The 20,780-nt window shown below is 40.9% G+C and overlaps 1 protein-coding gene across 1 annotated transcript; it reads left to right on the top strand.

The window, feature by feature from the left end:
• The first annotated feature begins 1,062 nt into the window (after positions 1–1,062).
• LOC117431787 (proline-rich protein 35-like) lies at positions 1,063–13,393 on the top strand. The gene is made up of 3 exons (XM_034053095.3): positions 1,063–1,120; positions 8,233–9,908; positions 11,204–13,393. The coding sequence occupies exons 2-3, from the start codon at positions 8,518–8,520 to the stop codon at positions 12,021–12,023; spliced, it is 2,211 nt and encodes a 736-aa protein (XP_033908986.2). The 5' UTR covers positions 1,063–1,120; positions 8,233–8,517; the 3' UTR covers positions 12,024–13,393.
• Positions 13,394–20,780: the final 7,387 nt, after the last annotated feature.

Genomic DNA, 20,780 nt, shown 5'->3' on the forward strand with positions numbered 1-20,780 from the left:
CACACACACAGCTGAGCACCCACACAGCAGAGTGTACTTGTGTCAGATTAGCCTGTCCGAGCATGAACACATTTTGAAGCAATTAACAACAGCGGAATTGAGACCCGCTGGTTTTGAAAGATGACACAATTCAAAACTGCACCCGTGTCAACTGCAATCGCAGCCGCTGCACTGAGCACTGATTGGAAAGGAGGGAAGAGAGTCTCGTGTCCTGTGCTGGGCTATACTGACGGGCTGGGGAGTAAGCCTGGGCAGAGATAAAGCGCAGTACAACACAGCGCACAGTACAGAGTGGTGGTCCAGCATCGCCAGGACACACTCATACTAGAGGCACATTGAGGAGACAGGAAGACTGCAAAGTAAGTTCAGACAATTGCTACATGAGAGGGAGAGAGTGCAGCAGGACAGGGGAGATGATTTTAACCCTACTATAATATTTTTTCTAGTGAAGTTTATTTTAGCATTGCCGGGGGTAGGGGGTGCATTTTCGTTATAAGAAGGCATTAGCTATTTATATAGACCATATACCAATTAAATGCAATTCAAATATTTATTATTTAACCAAGATGAGAACTTCATCTCATTTTCAAGGACTCCCGCATGAATAAATGTAGATAGACAGGAAGTAGGTGGATAAAGATAACTATATGTATAGGTCATATTTCCTTTTTTATCTGAAAAATCCAGGTTATGCTACACATGAATTATAGATAGATGGAGGATTGAGGTATATGAAGTGAACACATATTTGCTGTAAGTAGTCATATCATTTCCCTCACTCTTATAGCGCAGCTGATACAGAGCTACCCTCTCAGAGAACACAATTGAAAAGTTTATCCATTTAATTTCCCTGCATTCTAGCTCTCACTTAGCAACCACTGAGTAATTCCAGTGCAGAGATGAAGTCTGGCGCGTGCACTGTTCACAGTAGCTGGTTAGACCACATGTGACACTTCCATATAGGGAATAGGGAGCGAGGAATACCGGTAATGCCCCTGGGAATTGCTTCCAGACAATATATACCTCGCACCAAACAGTGCAGACTCTCAGTCACGCTGTGAACAAGCATTAAAAACACACGCGGCACCGCGGCGATGGCAGGAAGGCAGGCGCATTACAGGTATTCGTTTAAGTCGCTTCAAATACGTTATTATTTCTTGCATTGAACTTCCAGGTTTTTATCTGGAGCATAGTAGTAGTAGTATTTAATATGACTTATCTATGATTTTGTTACCTGTCTTGTTTTAAGATAACTTTTCTTGTATTTTTTTTTCTCTTCATATTTTTGTTTTCAAGTTTCACGTTTATTTAGAGTAAAGTGGACTGTCCGACCAAATATGTTTATTTTGTAACATTATTTGGACTATTCAGTTGTGTTAACAACATTAAATAAACAGATAAATGGACAGATAAATAAATACATATTTTAAAAATATTAAATACATATATAAAAAAATATAAGGACTTAATAAGAAACATTTACGTTTTGTTTGTAAGCAGAGAGCAATATATTTTTTTATATTTCACCTTTACTTATTATTACAACCTGTATATTTTACTCTTATTACTTTCAGGTATCTTGTTTGTAATACTCGTAGCCTACATTGTGCATTAAAAGCGTTGATTAACTCAAACTGTTAACAGCAACCATTTGTAATATTAATTATTTGAAAGCATGTAATATGCTATTGCATACTTTCAAAATTATTTATATGTTTTCATTTTTCATTGGTGCACAATTTGCACAAAAAAAAACACTCATTCATCTTACATAATAAAAATGTCCTCGTTTTTGCCAGTTAAGTTTTTAAGTTTTTTTTTTTTTTTTTCAGAAAATCGACCAGTATTATTTATATATCGCACTGTAAGTTATACGTATTTTGGTTAGAAAATAAATTACTATAATTCACACAGAGAACAACAGTTTAGCAATAGTTTTTTTTCCACCTACAATTTGTGGTATCAGTAATTTTGCTGTAATGCTTTTATCTTTTATCTTTATATTTACCGTTTTGAATATTTTTTTAACCATGCTTTAAGATAGCCATCTTACCAATCAGCAAATATCTGTGTTCTAGGCTTCATGCGTATATGCATTTGACCACACGTTTACCAGTACAGTGATTTTCCAATACATTTTTTTTTATCATACTGCCGTGAACTGGTTTAAGTGGTGGCCATTTAATTTGTTGCAAAAAAAGATTTCCATAATATTTAGTGTTTTTTTAAAGGTTTTAAGAAACATCGAAGTTCTTAAGAAAATAATAAATAATATAAAAGGAAATGTATCAGTCACAATTCTAGCAAAATACAAACTACTTTGTCGTTTTCGCTAATGGTACCAGCTGTTAAACATTTCAGGCAAGCACCAAATGGTAAAATGCTGTCAAACTAAGAATTCATTCTGGGAGTCGGTAAGTAATGCACTCAGGACAAAAACATTTTCATTTTTCTTAACCATTGGAATTGTAATGCTATATTAGCCTAATATTACCTGTTTTACCATAAATATACTATTATAATATTTACAACATAACTTACAATCATACAAAAACAACAAATGTAATATTTTTGGTTACAACAATCTGTTTTTTGTTTGGTGAAAGCAAAAACATAATTTCAAAACATATTTTTTGTCAGGTTTACTTGTTAGCTACACAAAACACATTTTTAATACAACTATTATTATTATTATTATTATTATTATTATTATTATTATTATTATTATTATTATTATTATTATTATTTCCAATAAAACAATTTTTTCTCATGAAGAAAACAGAAGGTTACAATATTTAGCATTGTAAATTATGTCATATTAATTTATTAATAGGGAGGATGAAATGGTTGAGGGAGAAGGGACAAGGGCCTCACATTGATCAGTACTTCTTACGAAGTCAGTCAAGTCAGTCGAATGAAATCCAGTGACAGGAAGCAAACCACAGTTTGCAGGATATCAGCACCCCTGTCATAGGTGAGAGGAGGACTTGCATAAACACAACTAGTGATGAACCTAATGATCCTTGTGAACCCGGTCAGATGAACCAGCGTAAGAGAGAAAAGAATCTCAACGGGCACAAGCCTGGAGATAAATGACCAAGAGCTTGTGAGAAAACTGCATGGGACACAGTATACACTGATCTCTGTTTTGCGTTGGAAAGGTTAGGATGGAAGGAAATGCAGATGGATCACATTAGTTTACAGTAAAAGAAGCTATGTCTTAGTTGGTTCTTATCTTTGGCGAGAGCTGAGTCCAATATCAACATGAAGTTTTAACACCTACTCTCATGATGGAAATCATGTACATTCTAACATATTTACTTGTAGATTATGTGTGGAAGCATTAACCTTCATTAATACTGGCATAGTTAGTATAAGAACTCAGGATTTGCTGTAAAATATCTGTATGTGAAAAGCTGAGAAGCCAATTTTGATGTTTCTAATTGTCTAAACCTGCTGGTTTCAAATTCTGAAAGGGATTCACTTTCTGATGTTACAACGGGTTTATTATCATATAGAGTCAGGGATTGCCATTAATTAAAAATGTTATAACATTTAGGTAATAGGGTTAATAACTAGCTAACTACAACAAACTAATGAATTAATTACAGTAGACCCTAAATCTGGACCAGTTCAGAATAGTGTATGGAATAGTGATCTCAACCTGTTTCATACTAAAATTGCTCGCCTAGTCTTTGTTTAGTGTATTTTTTTTGTTACATTTCATCACAAATCAGCTATAGCAATTTGTATATAAACTACAGGGGCAGCTATAAATGTTTTCCGTACTTATAGAGAGATGATACTGAAGTTTCACGCATGTTATTATTGCAGGTTTGTGCAATTTTGCTCAGGTTTGGATTTTGGAAAGTGTGCTGTTGCATGTGCTTGCACAGTCATTTGGATTTCCTTTAACAATATTATTTTAATATTCATTTTAATAAATGTTTATACAATACACCCATGCATACTTCATGCAAATATAGACCACGGCATGATTTTAAATTCACTTACTATTGGTGATTTTCAGAATGCTCTTTTCCTCTATTTGATTTTCTTGTTTGAATTGTTGATTTAATTTTTTCCAGTATCATCCCTCCCGTAGTGTTGATTAGCTCTCATGCATGGATGAATTATACGGATATGTCTGTTATTATTATTCAGCAAAAACATCCAGACCGTAAAATAAATATTTACAGATGTGTTTGTCCAGTATTCTGTCATAAGGAACCAGTGAAGTCAAGGCTTTTTATTTATTTATCTGAGATTACTTTATTTGTCAGTGAAGATAGGAAATAAATTCCTTTTGGGCTTTTTTTTGTAGCATTGTACTTTATCAGCTGAAGAATGTTTTGTGGTGTGGTATTGGGGAAACTGCTTTTAGCATATTGGAGGTTACAATCAGAAGCTGACGTAAAATGACCTTTTTTTGGTTTATGAATGCTACTGATTCAAATTTGAATGTTTTTTCAACATGGGATTATAAAGAATGTTTTAGTATGGAACAGTTTTTAAGATGTAGTGATTTTGAAGTTTTTTTAAATTGTAGTGCAAAAAACTGTATTAATGAAAACCGTGTCTGAAGAATCTGATTATGTAGATTGGTAAGAACTGATCATCCTTTCTGTCTGCAGCTGCTCCGATGCTTTCTCTCTCTCTGTTCCAGCAGGGGGCACTATGTGTGTGTTACCAATAATGTGCTTTACCATCAAAAACACTGATCACAGCAACACTTACAGCAGGGTCTGCATTTCAAAAGCTGTTCAGGGATTTTCTTCATGAATAACAGCAGTTTTTATAAATCTACTAATACTTTTCAACTGCAAGTATTGAAATTGATGAAGGGTCCTTGAGTGGCCCTCCTGGTAAAGGCATGACCAGGTGTGTGCAGGGCTGAGTGGTTCCCCTGGTAAAGGCATGACCAGTGTGTGCAGGGTGAGTGGTTCCCCTGGTGAAGGAATGACCAGGTGTGTGCAGGGTGAGTGGTTCCCCTGGTGAAGGCATGACCAGGTGTGAGCAGGGGTGAGTGGTTCCCCTGGTAAAGGCATGACCAGTGTGTGCAGGGTTGAGTGGTTCCCCTGGTAAACGCATGACCAGTGTGTGCAGGGTTGAGTGGTTCTCCTGGTAAAGGCATGACCAGGTGTGTGCAGGGTTGAGTGGCCCTCCTGGTAAAGGCATGACCAGGTGTGAGCAGGGGTGAGTGGTTCCCCTGGTAAAGGCATGACCAGGTGTGTGCAGGGTTGAGTGGTTCTCCTGGTAAAGGCATGACCAGTGTGTGCAGGGTTGAGTGGTTCTCCTGGTAAAAGCATGACCAGTGTGTGCAGGGTTGAGTGGTTCCCCTGGTAAAGGCATGACCAGTGTGTGCAGGGTTGACTGGTTCCCCTGGTAAAGGCATGACCAGGTGTGTGCAGGGTGAGTAATGCAGTCAGGAGAGTGCAGGTTCACTTCCTGGCTACGTGAAGTTAACATCTTCACTGGGGATTCCATAAGGAGCGTTGCACTGGTTCTGGTGATAAGATTAAGTAGGCACAATGGACAGGGACAGATTATCCTCACTGTGCTACAGCGGACCCTACTGGCCAGGGGAGCTCAAGCAGACACCTGCAGAACTGTGCTCCAGGGGCCTATAGCTCACTGACATCTGCAGTCTACTTTCCAGAGCTGTTGTGGGGAGTTGCTGTGAGGGAATATTTGTCAAATGTTTTTAAACAAATGAGGTACATTTTGTTACTCAATTTAGCTGAATTATATAGACATACTGAAAATGAATACTTTCGGTACCATCTCTGTATCTGTGCTAAGTGCAAATCAATCAGAAAGAACAATATGTGGTTAAAATAGCAACACCAGAATATATGTCAGAGCCTTGTTGACACTAAGCCTCCTATTATGTGCTCACATATCAGTTTAGCAAGCATTGCTTTTGACTAAATTGCCTATACTTGTTATAAAATGCTTCAATAATAAAGCAATGTTATGAACACATTTTGTCATAACTTGGGCACCACTCCAATGACCTGCCTTTGTGCTTTCAGAGTTGTACCCTATTAAATGAGGTTATTTATATTTCACCAGGGCAGATTGGTATTGTCTGCGTACTCCGCTAAAAGCTTAAAATGAGAATGAAGGGCAGGGGGCAATGGCGACAGTGAAAATCCTCTGTAAAAATGATTCCTATTGATCTCAGCTGTTAGGGGCTGATTGGCACTCAATATCCTTCAGGGCACAGGTTGTCACGGTGCATTTCAGCAGCCACAGTTGTATGCATAGAGATATCAGGCAGTGTGTGCTGTACAGTAAAACCTGGCTTTAAGGCCACCCTGAATGTATTAACACCTGCATCTGCAGTCTCAATGTAACACATTTCTAAGACCAACATGCTCTGACCTGCAACAGTTGATGAGGCTTCAGTATATGTTATGTAATGTACCCAGAACTGTGCACAGCAATGCTGTAATTCATTCAAATCACAAGAGGGATTTATGGGTCTCACCAAAGACCTTATATGTACAGTAGTGTGCACTTCGTTATAATTAATTGCAAACGATCTGACGAATTCTCTAATTTCTCACATTCATATAAAATGTGTATATTGATCAAATTTTTTCTTTGGCTTTGTTTACATGCAGTTTTTTAAACTCCAAATTCTCTCTCCATTGTCGTGAGAATGTGACGTAACACAGCACTCACGTGCCTCACGCTACAGCAAGTGCGTGGCCAAAACTGGCACGCTAAAAATAGTGGGCAAATCGCATTCTCACATTAGTTTCAGTATGTGTAGCTGGTGTGGTGGGCAACTCAACCAGCATTGTATGTTATCCACATTAGAGTACAGTGTTGAAATCCAGCTAATTTCTGTGTATTTAAAATCCCATTTTGGGAGCACTTGTTTCTTCCTATATTTTCAAATAATGTGTTCATTTACCTTGACAGTGAAAGGGAGCCAAGTAGTGTAGAGGATAAATTCAGTAGCTTTGCATGCCTTTGGTTCACCTCTGGCTCACATCACAAGGGAAAATTAGTTGGAATCATGGCCTACTGTATAACTTGCAGTAAAAAATAATAATGGTACATTAAATTATGTCACTGTCTACAGTAATAGTAAACATATATTTTGTAATAAAGTTACATTTGGAAATTACAGTAACATAACGACTACGAACTAAAGAGTACTGAGAGTCTGGGAGTCAATTTGAAAAAAAGTAAAACATGCCCCCAAAAAGTCTGGTACCCTATGAGGTGAGGTGCCCCCCCCTCCCCCTCCCCCTCCCCCCCCCAACCCCAACCCTGGCCCAGATCCTGCAGCCCCTCCACTAACGATGCCCCCTGGGCACTCTGCCAGCCTCTCTTACCAGCTGCCATCCTCCTCACTCTGTTCTCTCCCAGCCAGGAGGCTGACTCTGGGGAGTCCCCACTCACACTATCACCAGCACCCTGCAGCCCCAACACAGGTGCAGGCTCCCTGAGGCCTGCCTGCCTGCTCCCAGCCCAGCCCGCCCCCTGCTAATGCCTGGTACAGCACTGGAAATAGTGAGTTCTGCAGTGGGAACAGAGCAGCCTGGCCACCCTGCAGATAGGTTACTGGCAACCGTGCCCAGCCACACGCAAGGCTGAGCCACAGTGCTCTACTGTATGCTAATGACTAGCTGCTTCCTTTTCTTTTTGTGTTCCTGTAAAATTCCAGGCCAGCAGTTTCAAAGGCAGTTCTTTACATTATATTTAAACCACATGCACCCAACAGGAGGCTGTGTGGTCCAGTGGTTAAAGAAATTAGCTTATAACCAGGAGGTCCCCGGTTCAAATCCCACCTCAGCCACTGACTCATTGTGTGACCCTGAGCAAGTCACTTCACCTCCTTGTGCTCCGTCTTTCGGGTGAGACGTATTTGTAAGTGATTCTGCAGCTGATGCATAGTTCACACACCCTTGTCTCTGTAAGTCGCCTTGGATAAAGGTGTCTGCTAAATAAACAAATAATAATAATAACACGAAAGTTGAACCAGCAGCCATGGGAATATGAGTCCCACTGCTGTACCAGCTGAGATAACTCAGACAGCACTATCAACCGCATCAATACTGTCATTCATTATTTGTCAATATGTAGGTTCTGATTGTATGTATGTCATGTAAGGTTTTATATATGAAAAAAAGTAGACTATCCATATGATGCAAACCTGGATTTCCCTTTTGAGTGAATCTTGACTGACAATTTTTTTCTTCTTTCCTTGGACAGCACATCTGGATTTCACCACATAAACAACAAAACAACAAAAAAATGCCCCTAATGATAATGAACCTATTCCCTTATCCTTCACAAACCACTTTATCCACCATGAATGATACTACCTGTACAGAACACTAGACTGAAGCAGTGACTTCCAGAGCCTGCCAGACTTCTCATCTCAGGAGGGCATTCCCTCTTTTGTTAGTTTGGATTCCAGCACATGGAAACCCTTGACTGCATCCTGTTTTAGTGCTGAACATTACAGTTTATCTCACACAGTTTACACTCACAGCCATGCCGAAAGAAGATCTCAGCTGCAAGATCAGCTCGGTTTACAAGCATAAGGAGCGCAAGCCCAAGAAGCCCCATTACATCCCTCGGCCATGGGGCAAGCCATACAACTACAAGTGTTTCCAGTGCCCCTTCACCTGCATGGAGAAATCCCACCTCTACAACCACATGAAGTACAGTCTGTGCAAGAATTCACTCTCCCTGCTCATCGAGTCTGACTGGCCCTACAAGAAAGGTAACATTCTGCCCCCTGACCAACTCCGCCCAGTCCCTCCTGGGACCCTTCTGAGGGGGAGAGATGAGGCAGAGCTCGCCCATGAAGCCCTGCAGGACGACCACCTCAGGGGAGAGAGGGAGGATCCTGACGAGGGGCGGGAGCATAAAGAAGGGGAGGCTCCACCTTCCAAAGAGGACCAGGAGGAGCCTCACAGTAGCAGCAGCAGCAACAAAGGTGGCAAGCAAGCAGAGGGAAATTTTGTGATCACGGATGTCTTCTCCTTGGAGGATCATCCCCTCAATGCCAGGGAAGTGGATACCAAACTGAAGCACTACAAGCTCTCCAATAACTGTCAAAGTGGCCCCAGCCTACTCTCAGAGCAGTGGCGTCTTCTGACCACCAGACACAGGAAGAGTAACCCTGAGGGTTCACTACCATGTCCTGACGGGGGATCCATACCATGCTACCCTCCACCCCCAGCCTTCGCAGACTGCCAGGACCCTTCCGGACTTAATCTGTCAGTCCTGGGGGTCAGCTACCCTCTGAGCCCAGGCTTGTTCTCCTACAGCAACCCTACAGTAGCCCATGCCCAACTTGCCCAGCTGCCCTTCTTGGCATCGGCTGCGCAGCTCATGCAAACTCCCTCCACCGCCCTCCAGCAAGCAGACCAGGCCATCCTGCCACCCCACTTCTACTACCCGCTACTCTGTGAACATGCTTTTGGTTCTACTCAGGACCCTGGAAAGGGGGCTAAACCAGGTCAATCCTCCCCAGCCAGTATGGAACCCAAACCCCCCCCTACCTTCCCAAAATCACCAAAAATCAGCCTCTGGAAACTGCCAGCACTGCGTCCCACCACTGCCACTGCCATCCCACCCCCAGCATTGTGGTCTGCCCACCATCAGACGGCGTTATCCTCAGAGGCTGGCTACAGAACAGTAGAGGAGAAGCTCCAAGCACCCGGCAAGGGTGGCAAAGTGGGAAGCTGGAGCCACAAGGCTGCGGTGGAAGTGACGTCACTGAGAGAGATAGGTAGCAAGCACACAGGTGCGCCCCTAGAGAGTGAGGAAGCCCCCCCAGAGAAGAAGCCTCACTTGGGATGCACACTGGACCTCTTGAAGAACCTCCAGGACAACCCAACATTTTCCGCTGCTGCAGGCCAACTCTTCCACAACAGGTGAGTACCTCAGCATCCTCATAGAACCTGAAGCTGCTGCTACTGGGCTAGGTTGCACGACAGGGTGTTGGGTTTTAATCAGGGTTCTTTGGCCACAAAAGTTTAGTGGTCTCAATTAAGTGTGGGCAACAGTCACCCATAACACAAAACAAGCACATCAGACACTAAGCTGCAGTCACCCATAACACAAAAAGCACATCAGACACTAAGCTGCCAAAATAGGCACAAAAACATCTATTTAACCCTTAGCGGTCCATTTATTCAGCTCGTGTCAGGCGCGTCAGGTCCAATTTATTTTTACACCCGCAGTTTATTTTAGACGTGCTGTTTAAAAGTATTTTTTTTCACAGTAAAACAGGTTTAAAAGGCACTGCATATCAACAGGACACTCAGTACTGCATCTCCAGTCCCGCCCCACCCCTTGTTCGCTATATTTTTCAAATGCCTCTTAATAATATTACATACCGATAAATCATCTCTTGATCACTCGTTTTATCACCAAACTCCTCAATAATGCGATCCACGTCATTATTATATTACTATAACATCTAAAAAAAGCTCTGCAAATGTCTGTGATGTTCTCTGAGCGCTGGATGCGGAAGCAGCTATCTTTGTTTATGTCCGTGTTATCTATGTGGTGTCAGGTCTATCAGTATTCATGAGATACGCCCTTTTTTTTCGGCTTCTCTCGGCTCCTGTCGGTCTCACTCGGCCATTGAATGGTTTTCTCGGCTTTTTCCAGAGAAAAAATGACTAAAGACCTGTTTTTTGCGTCTTTTTGATGATGTCGGAAATTGGACCGGAAAGGGAAAAATGCGATGTCGGACCAGGTCAGACATAGGACCGCAAAGGGTTAATAAACAAGTGAGAGGTATTTGCACTGATGGCTTCAATTGCACCTTTCTGTTCCAGAAAGCAGGAATGTATTGTTTCAGGTCAAGAATAATGAGTTTCATTGGGGGACACTTATTGGAGAGGGGAATCTAACATAGTCTGTTTATTAGGGGTAGATTCAATCAATAAACACAGCGTGGCACGTTATTTTCCTGGTGCTATTTAGGAAATAGGGGGACCCTCCTGAATGTACCACTGCATTAAAAAAAACTAGAACCTAGAACTGTGTTCTAAAACTCTGAATGCCTTTAACGTGAAGCACATATTACCTGCACTTCTGATACGTTTCAATGAATGTCGTCTTTGAACAAGGAAATAAAGCAGGTGCTGTATTTTTTAATCCCCACCTATGTGAATAGAGTTTAGTGCAATTTTATAATGTCTCTATTTCTTCTTGGCAGTTTCCAAACAGCTCTCCACAAGTCCATGCCTCCAGAAGAGTGGTACTCAGACCTCAGAAAGTACCAGTCCGAGAGCCTGGAGAAAGCAGCTCTCCCTCCCAGGCCTCTGTCCCCCTTGAAGCCTGGCAAGGCACTGAAGAACGGAGCAGGTAGGCGGGATAAACTGGACAAGTCAGCGGTCCTGCTGGGGGACCTCTCGAAAGCACTGCAGGAGTACCAGGAGGCGGAGAGGAAGATTGCTAATCTGGTACAAGATCATGTCCCAGGGCAACGCTACCTGAGAGAGCATCTCTGCAAGATCCGCAGTGAGTTGTCACACATCCACCAGGCACTTGAGAAGACAACCAGGCAGCCAGAAGGACCCCTGGATCTCTCTGTCAAGAAGACTGTGGAACCAGCAGGGGCCAAAAAAGGTCAACGGTCTCAGGGCAAGGGATGTCTCCCAGAGGAAACAGAGGAGGAAGAAGAAGAGAAAGCAGTAGAGAGCGAGTCAGAGGGTCTGCCGCAGGAGTCTCAGAGTCAGTCTCTTAAACTGCTGATCAAAATGAGCCGTGCCTCTGAACTGAGCCTGGGAGCTGTGGTGAAGACAGAGGTGGTCTCGCCCAGTGGGCTACGACCACCCCCTCCCGAGGCCCTGTGGCCCAGCCGGACTACGAAATGCGAGGCAGACTCCAGTGTACTGCTGTGCCCTGATGGTCGAGCCACCTCCCTGGTCTTCACAGAGTTCACCCCCTGCTCCAAGAGCATGAAGCGACCCTCTTCCAGAGATCTTTCAGGGGAGACTCTTTGCCCTCACAGCCCCCTTAGTGCCGACCCCTAGGAGCTCCCTGACCAGCTGACACTGGCACTATTGCATGGGACATTCCAGAGGAGAGCACCAAACAATTGGCCTGTCTCCACTCTACCGCCAATGAAATAACACTGGAAATTAGCCATTTCCCATAATCAGCCTGTGGCTCGTACAGTATTGGACTTATCATAGCAATGCCAGGAGAAGCGGAGCTGGGGGGCAACGGAGAGGACAAGCGAGGTCTGCTGAGACTGAGATTTGATATATTGAGAGAAGCCATAGCAGTTAAATCATTCCTCTGAACTGACAGAATAGTAGCCATAAAGCTTCTCATGGTCCCTAAACAAAATTCAGGCTGTCCCAAAACATGATATGCCAGGAGGCTTGGGTATCAAGGAGGTCCATGTTATCCCTATACTCAAAGGTACAGACTCTTTATAGGGGTTCTGGTAGTTTAAGTACATGCAGGATGTCAAACTAACTGTGAATTGTTTGCTCAGAAGCAAGCCTGCCCCTAACGTCTTTGCAGAAGGAGGTATTGAAAGCCATATGGGAGCCTCACTGACAATGATGGAACACACTGCCCAACATAAAAACCCATCGCTTCAACCAAAATGACGCCTGCACAGTATTTTAGTGTTCCGTTTTGGAACTGGGTTTCCATGTCCAGACCAGAATGATTGAATATTATTGGTGTGCCGAGCTGGGAATTTCAGAGATACTGAATTGTGATTAAGGACAATGAGATCCTTTCATCACAGTAGTGGACATTTACAAGGGGACTCTTTCTGAGCTGAATCAGATTGTATGTACATGGAACTTCTGTGCAACTAGTGTATGGTCTTATGTTTTATATTATTTAATATTTAATTATTCAATTTATTTAATTATTTAACTATTTAACTTTGAATTGACCCCATTGTGTATCGGATCATGGGTAATAAGAGGAAAGTAACAGCACCCCTGTGGGAATATTTAGAGATTCATGGACAGAGTATGACAGCACTGGAGAATGAGGCCCTCTGTCTGTCTGTCTGTCTGTCTGTCTGTCTGTTTGTCCACCAGGCACAATGAGTTTAGTGCCTGTGAAGGGTGAAGGGTTGAGGGGTTGATAGCACTGGTGTTTACATTCTCATTCCACGGGAGAGTTGTATAAAAGGCTGTGTACATTTTCATTTTCCTAGAGGTGCAGATGACCCCTTACAAACAAGTTTTTTACTCCCTATTTCCTATTTGAGCAGAACTGTTTATGCCAAATGGTTTATTTATTTTCCAACAGATTAAATAAATACATCTATAAAACCTTTTTTTTTGGTACATCCTATTAAAGAATTGAATGAAATTCCAAGGACTTTTAGACTAAGATGTACTTTTCTCACAATAAAAATGTTTTTTGTCACATCTCATGGGGGATGTGTTTGAACAATAAAAGTGAAAAATTGCAGTTATAATGTTTATTTACAGTAAATACAAACAATAATAGATGCAGACATTAGTCCCAAAGCTTACACTCATTTATTCCATCAACCTGTTTATGGAAATTACAGTAACACTGATAGAAGGAATAACTAAAACATGTATCTACTTGACTTAGTTTTTGCGTATGAGATCGGAAAATAAGTCAGGCAGACAAGGATGATTCATAGGGAGCCATGTTGTAGCATACAAATACTTTTATTATAACAAATACAAACTTTAGAACAGACCGCTTCTTAGACTTTTTCCATTATTCTCCCTTTACCCCAATCTCTTTCCTTCATGACCCTCTGTCAGGGTGGCCCTGCCAATCATGTTGCTAATTAAGTGCCAATGGACTTCCATACACACTCTCATATTTTAATTCAAGTACTCTGGATAGAGGTCATCAAACAGATTGGAAAGCAGGGTTATAATCAGTGGTGTAGCCCTAAATCTGAAAGTACCAGAACGCCAATAAAATATAGGTTTTCTTAAACAAAAATGATACAAATTCATGTTTTATTTGTTCATTGAGCTTGAGGTAACATTTAATAGGTAATGCATGCGTCTCGCATGCGACTTTTATAGGCTACTCTCCCAGTCAGTGCTGCCAGATTGGTGTTTTTCCAGCCAAATTTGGCTTGTTTTGAAAGCATCTTGCAGGTAAATACTGTCTTTGGTGGTTTGGTTATTTTTATCATGCTTGTTTTGAAAGCATCTTGCAGGTAAATACTGTCTGGTGGTTTGGTTATTTTTATCATGCTTGTTTTTTTCTGTTCCTTTCGATTATGAGGTCATCACCAGCGCAGAACTTCATTCACCACGATGCCCTGTATAGTATATCACGTCCTCCCCCCGTCCTTTCTCTGGAGTTCTGTACGTAAAATAACTTTGTGTAATTGATAGAGAATTATTAATATTAATGTACCAAGAAGCACATTCTACACTTTTGGTAATTTGAGGAACCTTAAGCAATATTTTTGTTAATTTAAATAATTCTTAGTTTTAAACATTATACTATTAAATCACAAATAATAATAATAATAATAATAATAATGTAAGTTTTATAATTTGTTTTAGTGTGTTTATATATATATATATATATATATATATATATATATATATATATATATATATAGTGGTAACGTGACTTATGGTCAAGGCTAGCCAGTGGCAACAATAGTACACCCCCAGAGACCGTATTATAGTTTAGCGCTTTCTGCGCACGATTATTGTTTATACAGAAAAGAAAAGTTTAAACAGATTACTTAACAAAACTTTCAATACAAAAACCTACCTCCCTGACGAGGACTAACTAAACAAAAAAACTGCCCTGACTAAGACGGGACAGCTAAGCTGTTTACCCGAACAGAAACACTCATCTTTTTCTCCTAACACTTCCAGTTGCTCACGCTAATGCACGTACACAGCCGCCATTAACTCCTCCACTTCCCCAACCCTGAACAGTGTTACATCCGTGGTTTAAATACTGTGTTTAATTGTTAATTAGCAGTCTACTAATAGTACAGCTGTTAAATTAAAATACTACACACTGTAAACACGAAAATGGATGTCTCTAAAAAGACTAACAATGTGTCTGCAGCAGATCACGTAAAGCAGTATCCAGCAGGAGTTTTACACGGCGATGGAGGTAAGCTCTTCTGTACGTCCTGCAGCATTACTGTAGATCACTAGTCTGTTGACAGAGGCGCTGGAAGAATTTTTATAGTGGGGGTGCTGAAAGCCATTGAACAAAACTGTAACCCCTGTATATGATGGAAACCATGCAAAGCCAGGGGTGCTGCCACACCCCCAGCACCCCTAGTTCCAGCACCCCTGGCTGTTGACATTTAGATTCAAGTATTCATGAAAGAGAAAGGTGGAAATCCAGAGCAGTACTGCGGCTGCTTTACTTGCAAAGAAACAAAAAACAGCGACTTCCATGTTCCAAAAGTCCACTGAAAATCGTGAAGCATGAAACACATTACATTTTGACCTGACAGAGGCGTTTGTTTATGCAAATATCCCTCTTGAAAAATTGGATAACCAAATGTTACGTAAATTCTTCAGACTGAGTGCTGCAAATGGTGGAGTGATTCCTTCATCAGCCCAGCTGAGGCATGAATACTTACCTAAAGTTGCCAAGTATCACAAGGTAATAGGTAAAACAGTCTGGCTGCTTCTCAGTGGTCACTTGCGAGTCGACTGATGCCCAAGATCAGTATGGGTTACATATTGTATTTGTTTTGCAAGGCCTAAATGGTGAACATGCATCTGACGTACTAGAACTGAAAGCTGTCCTTGCAGATACACTTTACCTACAGGCTGTATAACATCGTTTCACAAGCTATTGTAAAGTGCTTGAATAACTTCAGAGATGCCAGGATTGTCTTTCCTTAAGAGTGAGATTCACAGCCCCAGTGTGAGATTCAAGGTCAAAGAGTGAGACTTTCCAGGTGTGGTTTCAGGTCATTGCTTAAAACAGGGACTCTCATCTTTGGTCCTTGCAATATCCAGTAGTCCAGGTTTTGAATCCAACCAGCACTAAATAGTTTGTTTTAAAATGTACACTGCTTAATATTGCATATGAAACACTTGTATGTCCTCCTAATTCATACTAAAGTCTAGGGCATGTGAGAGTTCTACATGCAATGCAAACCAGTGGATTTTAATAAAAACAATTATTTGCTGGTTGGAACAAAAACCTGGATGACTGGAGATCCCTGAGGACCAGAGTTAATAACTCCAGAACAAGAGAAATATTAAAAAATAAACAGTTTTTATATAAACCTAACAAAAAATAAAACTGTTTTATCAATACAATATGTTTATTTGGCATATTACCTTGTCATAGTGGTCATTGTTTTGAAAAAAAACTTTACAGTATAAATAGTATTTGGTTTATATATTATTAAAATTTGTTTATTTAGCAGACGCCTTTATCCAAGGCAACTTACAGAGACGAGAGTGTGTGAACTATGCATCAGCTGCAGTCACTTACAACTACGTCTCACCCGAAAGACGGAGCACAAGGAGGTGAAGTGACTTGCTTAGGACCTCCTGGTTACAGGTCCTTTTCTTTAACCACTGGACCACACAGCCTCCTATTGCTCATATTACCCGCTAACATTCAATCAAGTCCTGCTCATTTTTTTTTTTTTAAATCTATATATTTACTCAAAAAGGGCTACAGATACCTTATACAGGCATAATGAATTTGACCCGAGTTATAAACATTAACGTCTTATTCAACTTTATTGTTAATCACAGATTTAACTGCAATTAATTGACACCACTAACATTTACTCAAAATGCATGAGATAATCTTAGGAATGCGTGTGAGTGTGAGATAGTGTGTGTTAGATAATGTTAATGTGTGAGTCTCACACCTAATGCGTAAGACTTGACATCTCTGTAACTTTGACGTTGATTTTGATGATGTCACTGTAATTTATCTCTATATTTGATGTTTAAAAAATAATAATAATCTGTACACATAATTTATAAAATAGTTCCGTTCACATTCCGCGAAATAATACTTTACCCGTGACACTGCCGTGAATTTTAAAGAAAATGTCTGCGATTTTCACAGGGCCTTACTTATAATATATTCACCTTGTAGTATCTTGATGACCTCTAGTGGTTCATCCTCAAAACTACACCATGTAATCCCAACACCGTGCTTAACCTGGGAGAACAGCCCTTTCATACCGAGACTAATATATATGGTGTAAAGCAGCAGCTCCTCACAGTGAAGGCACTCTCAGCTCAGCTCAGCTCAGCTCTTGTGCAGATGCTGAAGATGTACCTGGAACACAAAATTAGTTTTTCAATACGATTTTTAATTTATTTATTTACCTTGAAAGTGTTTGCCGCTTCTAAAAAAGTTACAAACACTAACGAGTATATGAACATAAGAACATTTGTGAATGCTCACCTCTTTCCTTAGTAACTGATTGTTCTAAGAACTGTGTCAACAACATGACTAGATAGCTCATTCCATACACTCACCACTCTCATTGTGAAGAAGTGTCTCCTTCCCTCTGTCCTAAGTCTGTCTCTATTGAATTGCCAGCTGTGTCCTCTGGTGCTGGTTTCTGTAGTAAGTGTTCAGGTTAACTATGTGAACTCCATTTAAGATTTTAAAGACTTCAGTCATGTCCCCCTGATTCTTCTTTGTTCCTGGCTAAATAGATTCAGTTCTTTCATTCTTTCCTTTAAGTTCTGGGAGTAGTCTGGCTGCTCATCGTTGGACTCTCTCCAGGGCCACAATGTCCCTTTGGTGCTGTGGTGACCAGGATTCCAAATATGGATTAGACTATGAATACATAATACAAAAATAACCTTGCACTGTACAGTTACATACTTACTGTATCACTGTATTGCCAGGTCATTGAATTAAATGTGTTTTTCTCATGGGAGGAATACCCTTTATTGTGTCTATTTGTAGCTTTGAGGGTGCGAAGTGACTTTGTGTCTGCCCCAGTGCATTGGGCTGCTCATGGCTTGAGAGGAGAATGGACAGTGTGATAGCTATTCTGTCTCATCCTCATGATATTTGAATGGACAGTGTGATAGCTATTCTGTCTCATCCTCATGATATTTGAATGGACAGTGTGATAGCTATTCCGTCTCATCCTCATGATATTTGAATGGACAGTGTGATAGCTATTCTGTCTCATCCTCATGATATTTGAATGGACAGTGTGATAGCTATTCCGTCTCATCATGATATTTGAATGGACAGTGTGATAGCTATTCCGTCTCAGCCCTCATGATATTTGAATGGACAGTGCGATAGACCTCATGATATTTACCCCCCTGCAATGACCAGTCTCCCAGCACTAAGCCTGTGTTCTCCCTCAGTGCCAAACCATTTCTTCACAGTTCTCTCGCCCATATATATAGTAGCATGGAATGTGCTGTTGGTTCTATCGTGAGGTGACACAGGCAGCAATAACTGGAGACCAGGCTGATGGTGCAGTTCAGTTGGTACCTAAAAGTACCATTTATTGAAAATGCTCTTTCAATAGTCAAGGAAATCACAAGGTCCGAACCACACTTTTACAGACTTGCCACCTCGGGCTCTCGTTGGACACTCTCATGCACCCTAATTTGCATATTTTCCTAACCAATCCCATACGGCACAGGCAGCACGCACACGTCACCACTTGCTCACTGACAGCCGGGAGTGGAGAGGGGCAAGAGGGAAGAGAAAGATAGAGAACAGAACTCGCACACTCACATACACAAGCACGCTCACATTCTGACACTAACTATTTACAGAATTTACATTCTCTGACTGCTTTTCCCTTCCTCACCCACAGTCTGCCCTGTCGCTACACGAATATATATATATATATATATATATATATATATATATATATATATACACACACATATATATATACACACATATATATATACATATATATATACAGCTCTGGAAAAAATTAAGAGACCACTGCAAAATTATCAGTTTCTCTGGTTTTACTATTTATAGGTATGTGTTTGGGTAAAATGAACATTTTTGTTTTATTCTATAAACTACTGACAACATTTCTCACAAATTCCAAATAAAAATATTGTCATTTAGAGCATTTATTTGCAGAAAATGACAACTGGTCAAAATAACAAAAAAGATGCAGTGTTGTCAGACCTTGAATAATGCAAAGAAAATAAGTTCATATTCATTTTTAAACAACACAATACTAATGTTTTAACTTAGGAAGAGTTCAGAAATCAATATTAGGTGGAATAACCCTGATTTTCAAGCACAGCTTTCATGCGTCTTGGCATGCTCTCCACCAGTCTTTCACATTGATGTTGGGTGACTTTATGCCACTCCTGGCGCAAAGATTCAAGCAGCTCGGCTTTGTTTGATGGCTTGTGACCATCCATCTTCCTCTTGATCACATTCCAGAGGTTTTCAATGGGGTTCAGGTCTGGAGATTGGGCTGGCCATGACAGGGTCTTGATCTGGTGGTCCTCCATCCACACCTTGATTGACCTGGCTGTGTGGCATGGAGCATTGTCCTGCTGGAAAAACCAATCCTCAGAGTTGGGGAACATTGCAGTGGTCTCGTCATTTTTTCCAGAGTTGTATATGTATATGTATATATATATATATATATGTATATATATATATATATATATATATATATATATATATATATATATATATACACACACACACAAGAGGGCCTGCACTATGTTCCTGTTTCTGGGGATATGCACCCTTGCTGGTTAGTTTTGCCAATACATATCAGCACTGCTAGAAAACAAGCCTTGCTGATAGACCAGTTAGTGGGTTATAAATGCCATTTATTATCTGCTGTAGCCAAACAAGAAATAAAACCTGGGTAAAACAGTCACCTATTTTTCAATTTTTCAATCTATATTATCTTTTTATAAATGTACTGTATCTAAAAAAAATGTTGGCTATGTCTTTAAAACAAAGCAAGCCCATAAAAATCATTTGAAAAGAGAAAAACAAACAATCATAAGCTAGAGGCACAAAAACCTTGTTAGGTGCTTCCCTCTCCTTAGCTGTAGGCGTTACAGACACAGTAATGAGCACAACTTTTAAAAGTGCTCGCTAGCCGATGAAGCCTGGTCAGGACTCGTTATCAGAGAGCCAGCGAGCAAGCTGCCTGATCCTTAGTGGCACAGCGTTTAACCGCAGAGGAATCGGAGCTGACACAGGTCTAACTCAGTAAAGGTGAACTTTGTCCCTGAGCTAAATGTCTGTGTCTGGTTTACCTGTCCCTCGACCGAGTGCCTCGGCAAAGGTCAGCGCCCCGAGCCGCAGCTCGCCACGATCGGTCCGGAGAGGTTGTCAGACCGCGGACTTGCAGCCCGTTACAATCCAGCAGGAGGTTCCAGCTCAGCCCGCCCTGCCCCAGCCAGCACTTGAAACAAACAGCAAAGGTCAAACGCCAATCCCTGGATCCCTGGAGTTTATTTTCATTTATGTGGTCACTATTCCGAGTTTCTTCTTGCACATTTGAAAGCATTTCCTTATGCTATTTGTATTATTTCAAATACAATAGTACAGTACAGCAGAGTGACATCTGAATGTCCCATGCTGTTTTCAGTTTGTTTCTTGTGCCACATAGAAAGTCACATCATGCATCTTATCAGGATGAGTGCAGTTCGAATAGACAATTCAGGTTAAGGTACTGCTGCTTGTAAATTTACAGTTGATTTTTTTACTTATATTTTAGGCTTTAAGACAAATTGGGCTTAGGCTTTTATGTTAAATAACTATTTAAGTCACTTAGGGCCTCATTTAGCAAAGGGCACTAATCATTATGGCCCACCATAATT

This window comes from Acipenser ruthenus, chromosome 22 (genome assembly GCF_902713425.1).
Source record: "Acipenser ruthenus chromosome 22, fAciRut3.2 maternal haplotype, whole genome shotgun sequence".
NCBI classification, from domain to species: Eukaryota; Metazoa; Chordata; class Actinopteri; order Acipenseriformes; family Acipenseridae; genus Acipenser; species Acipenser ruthenus.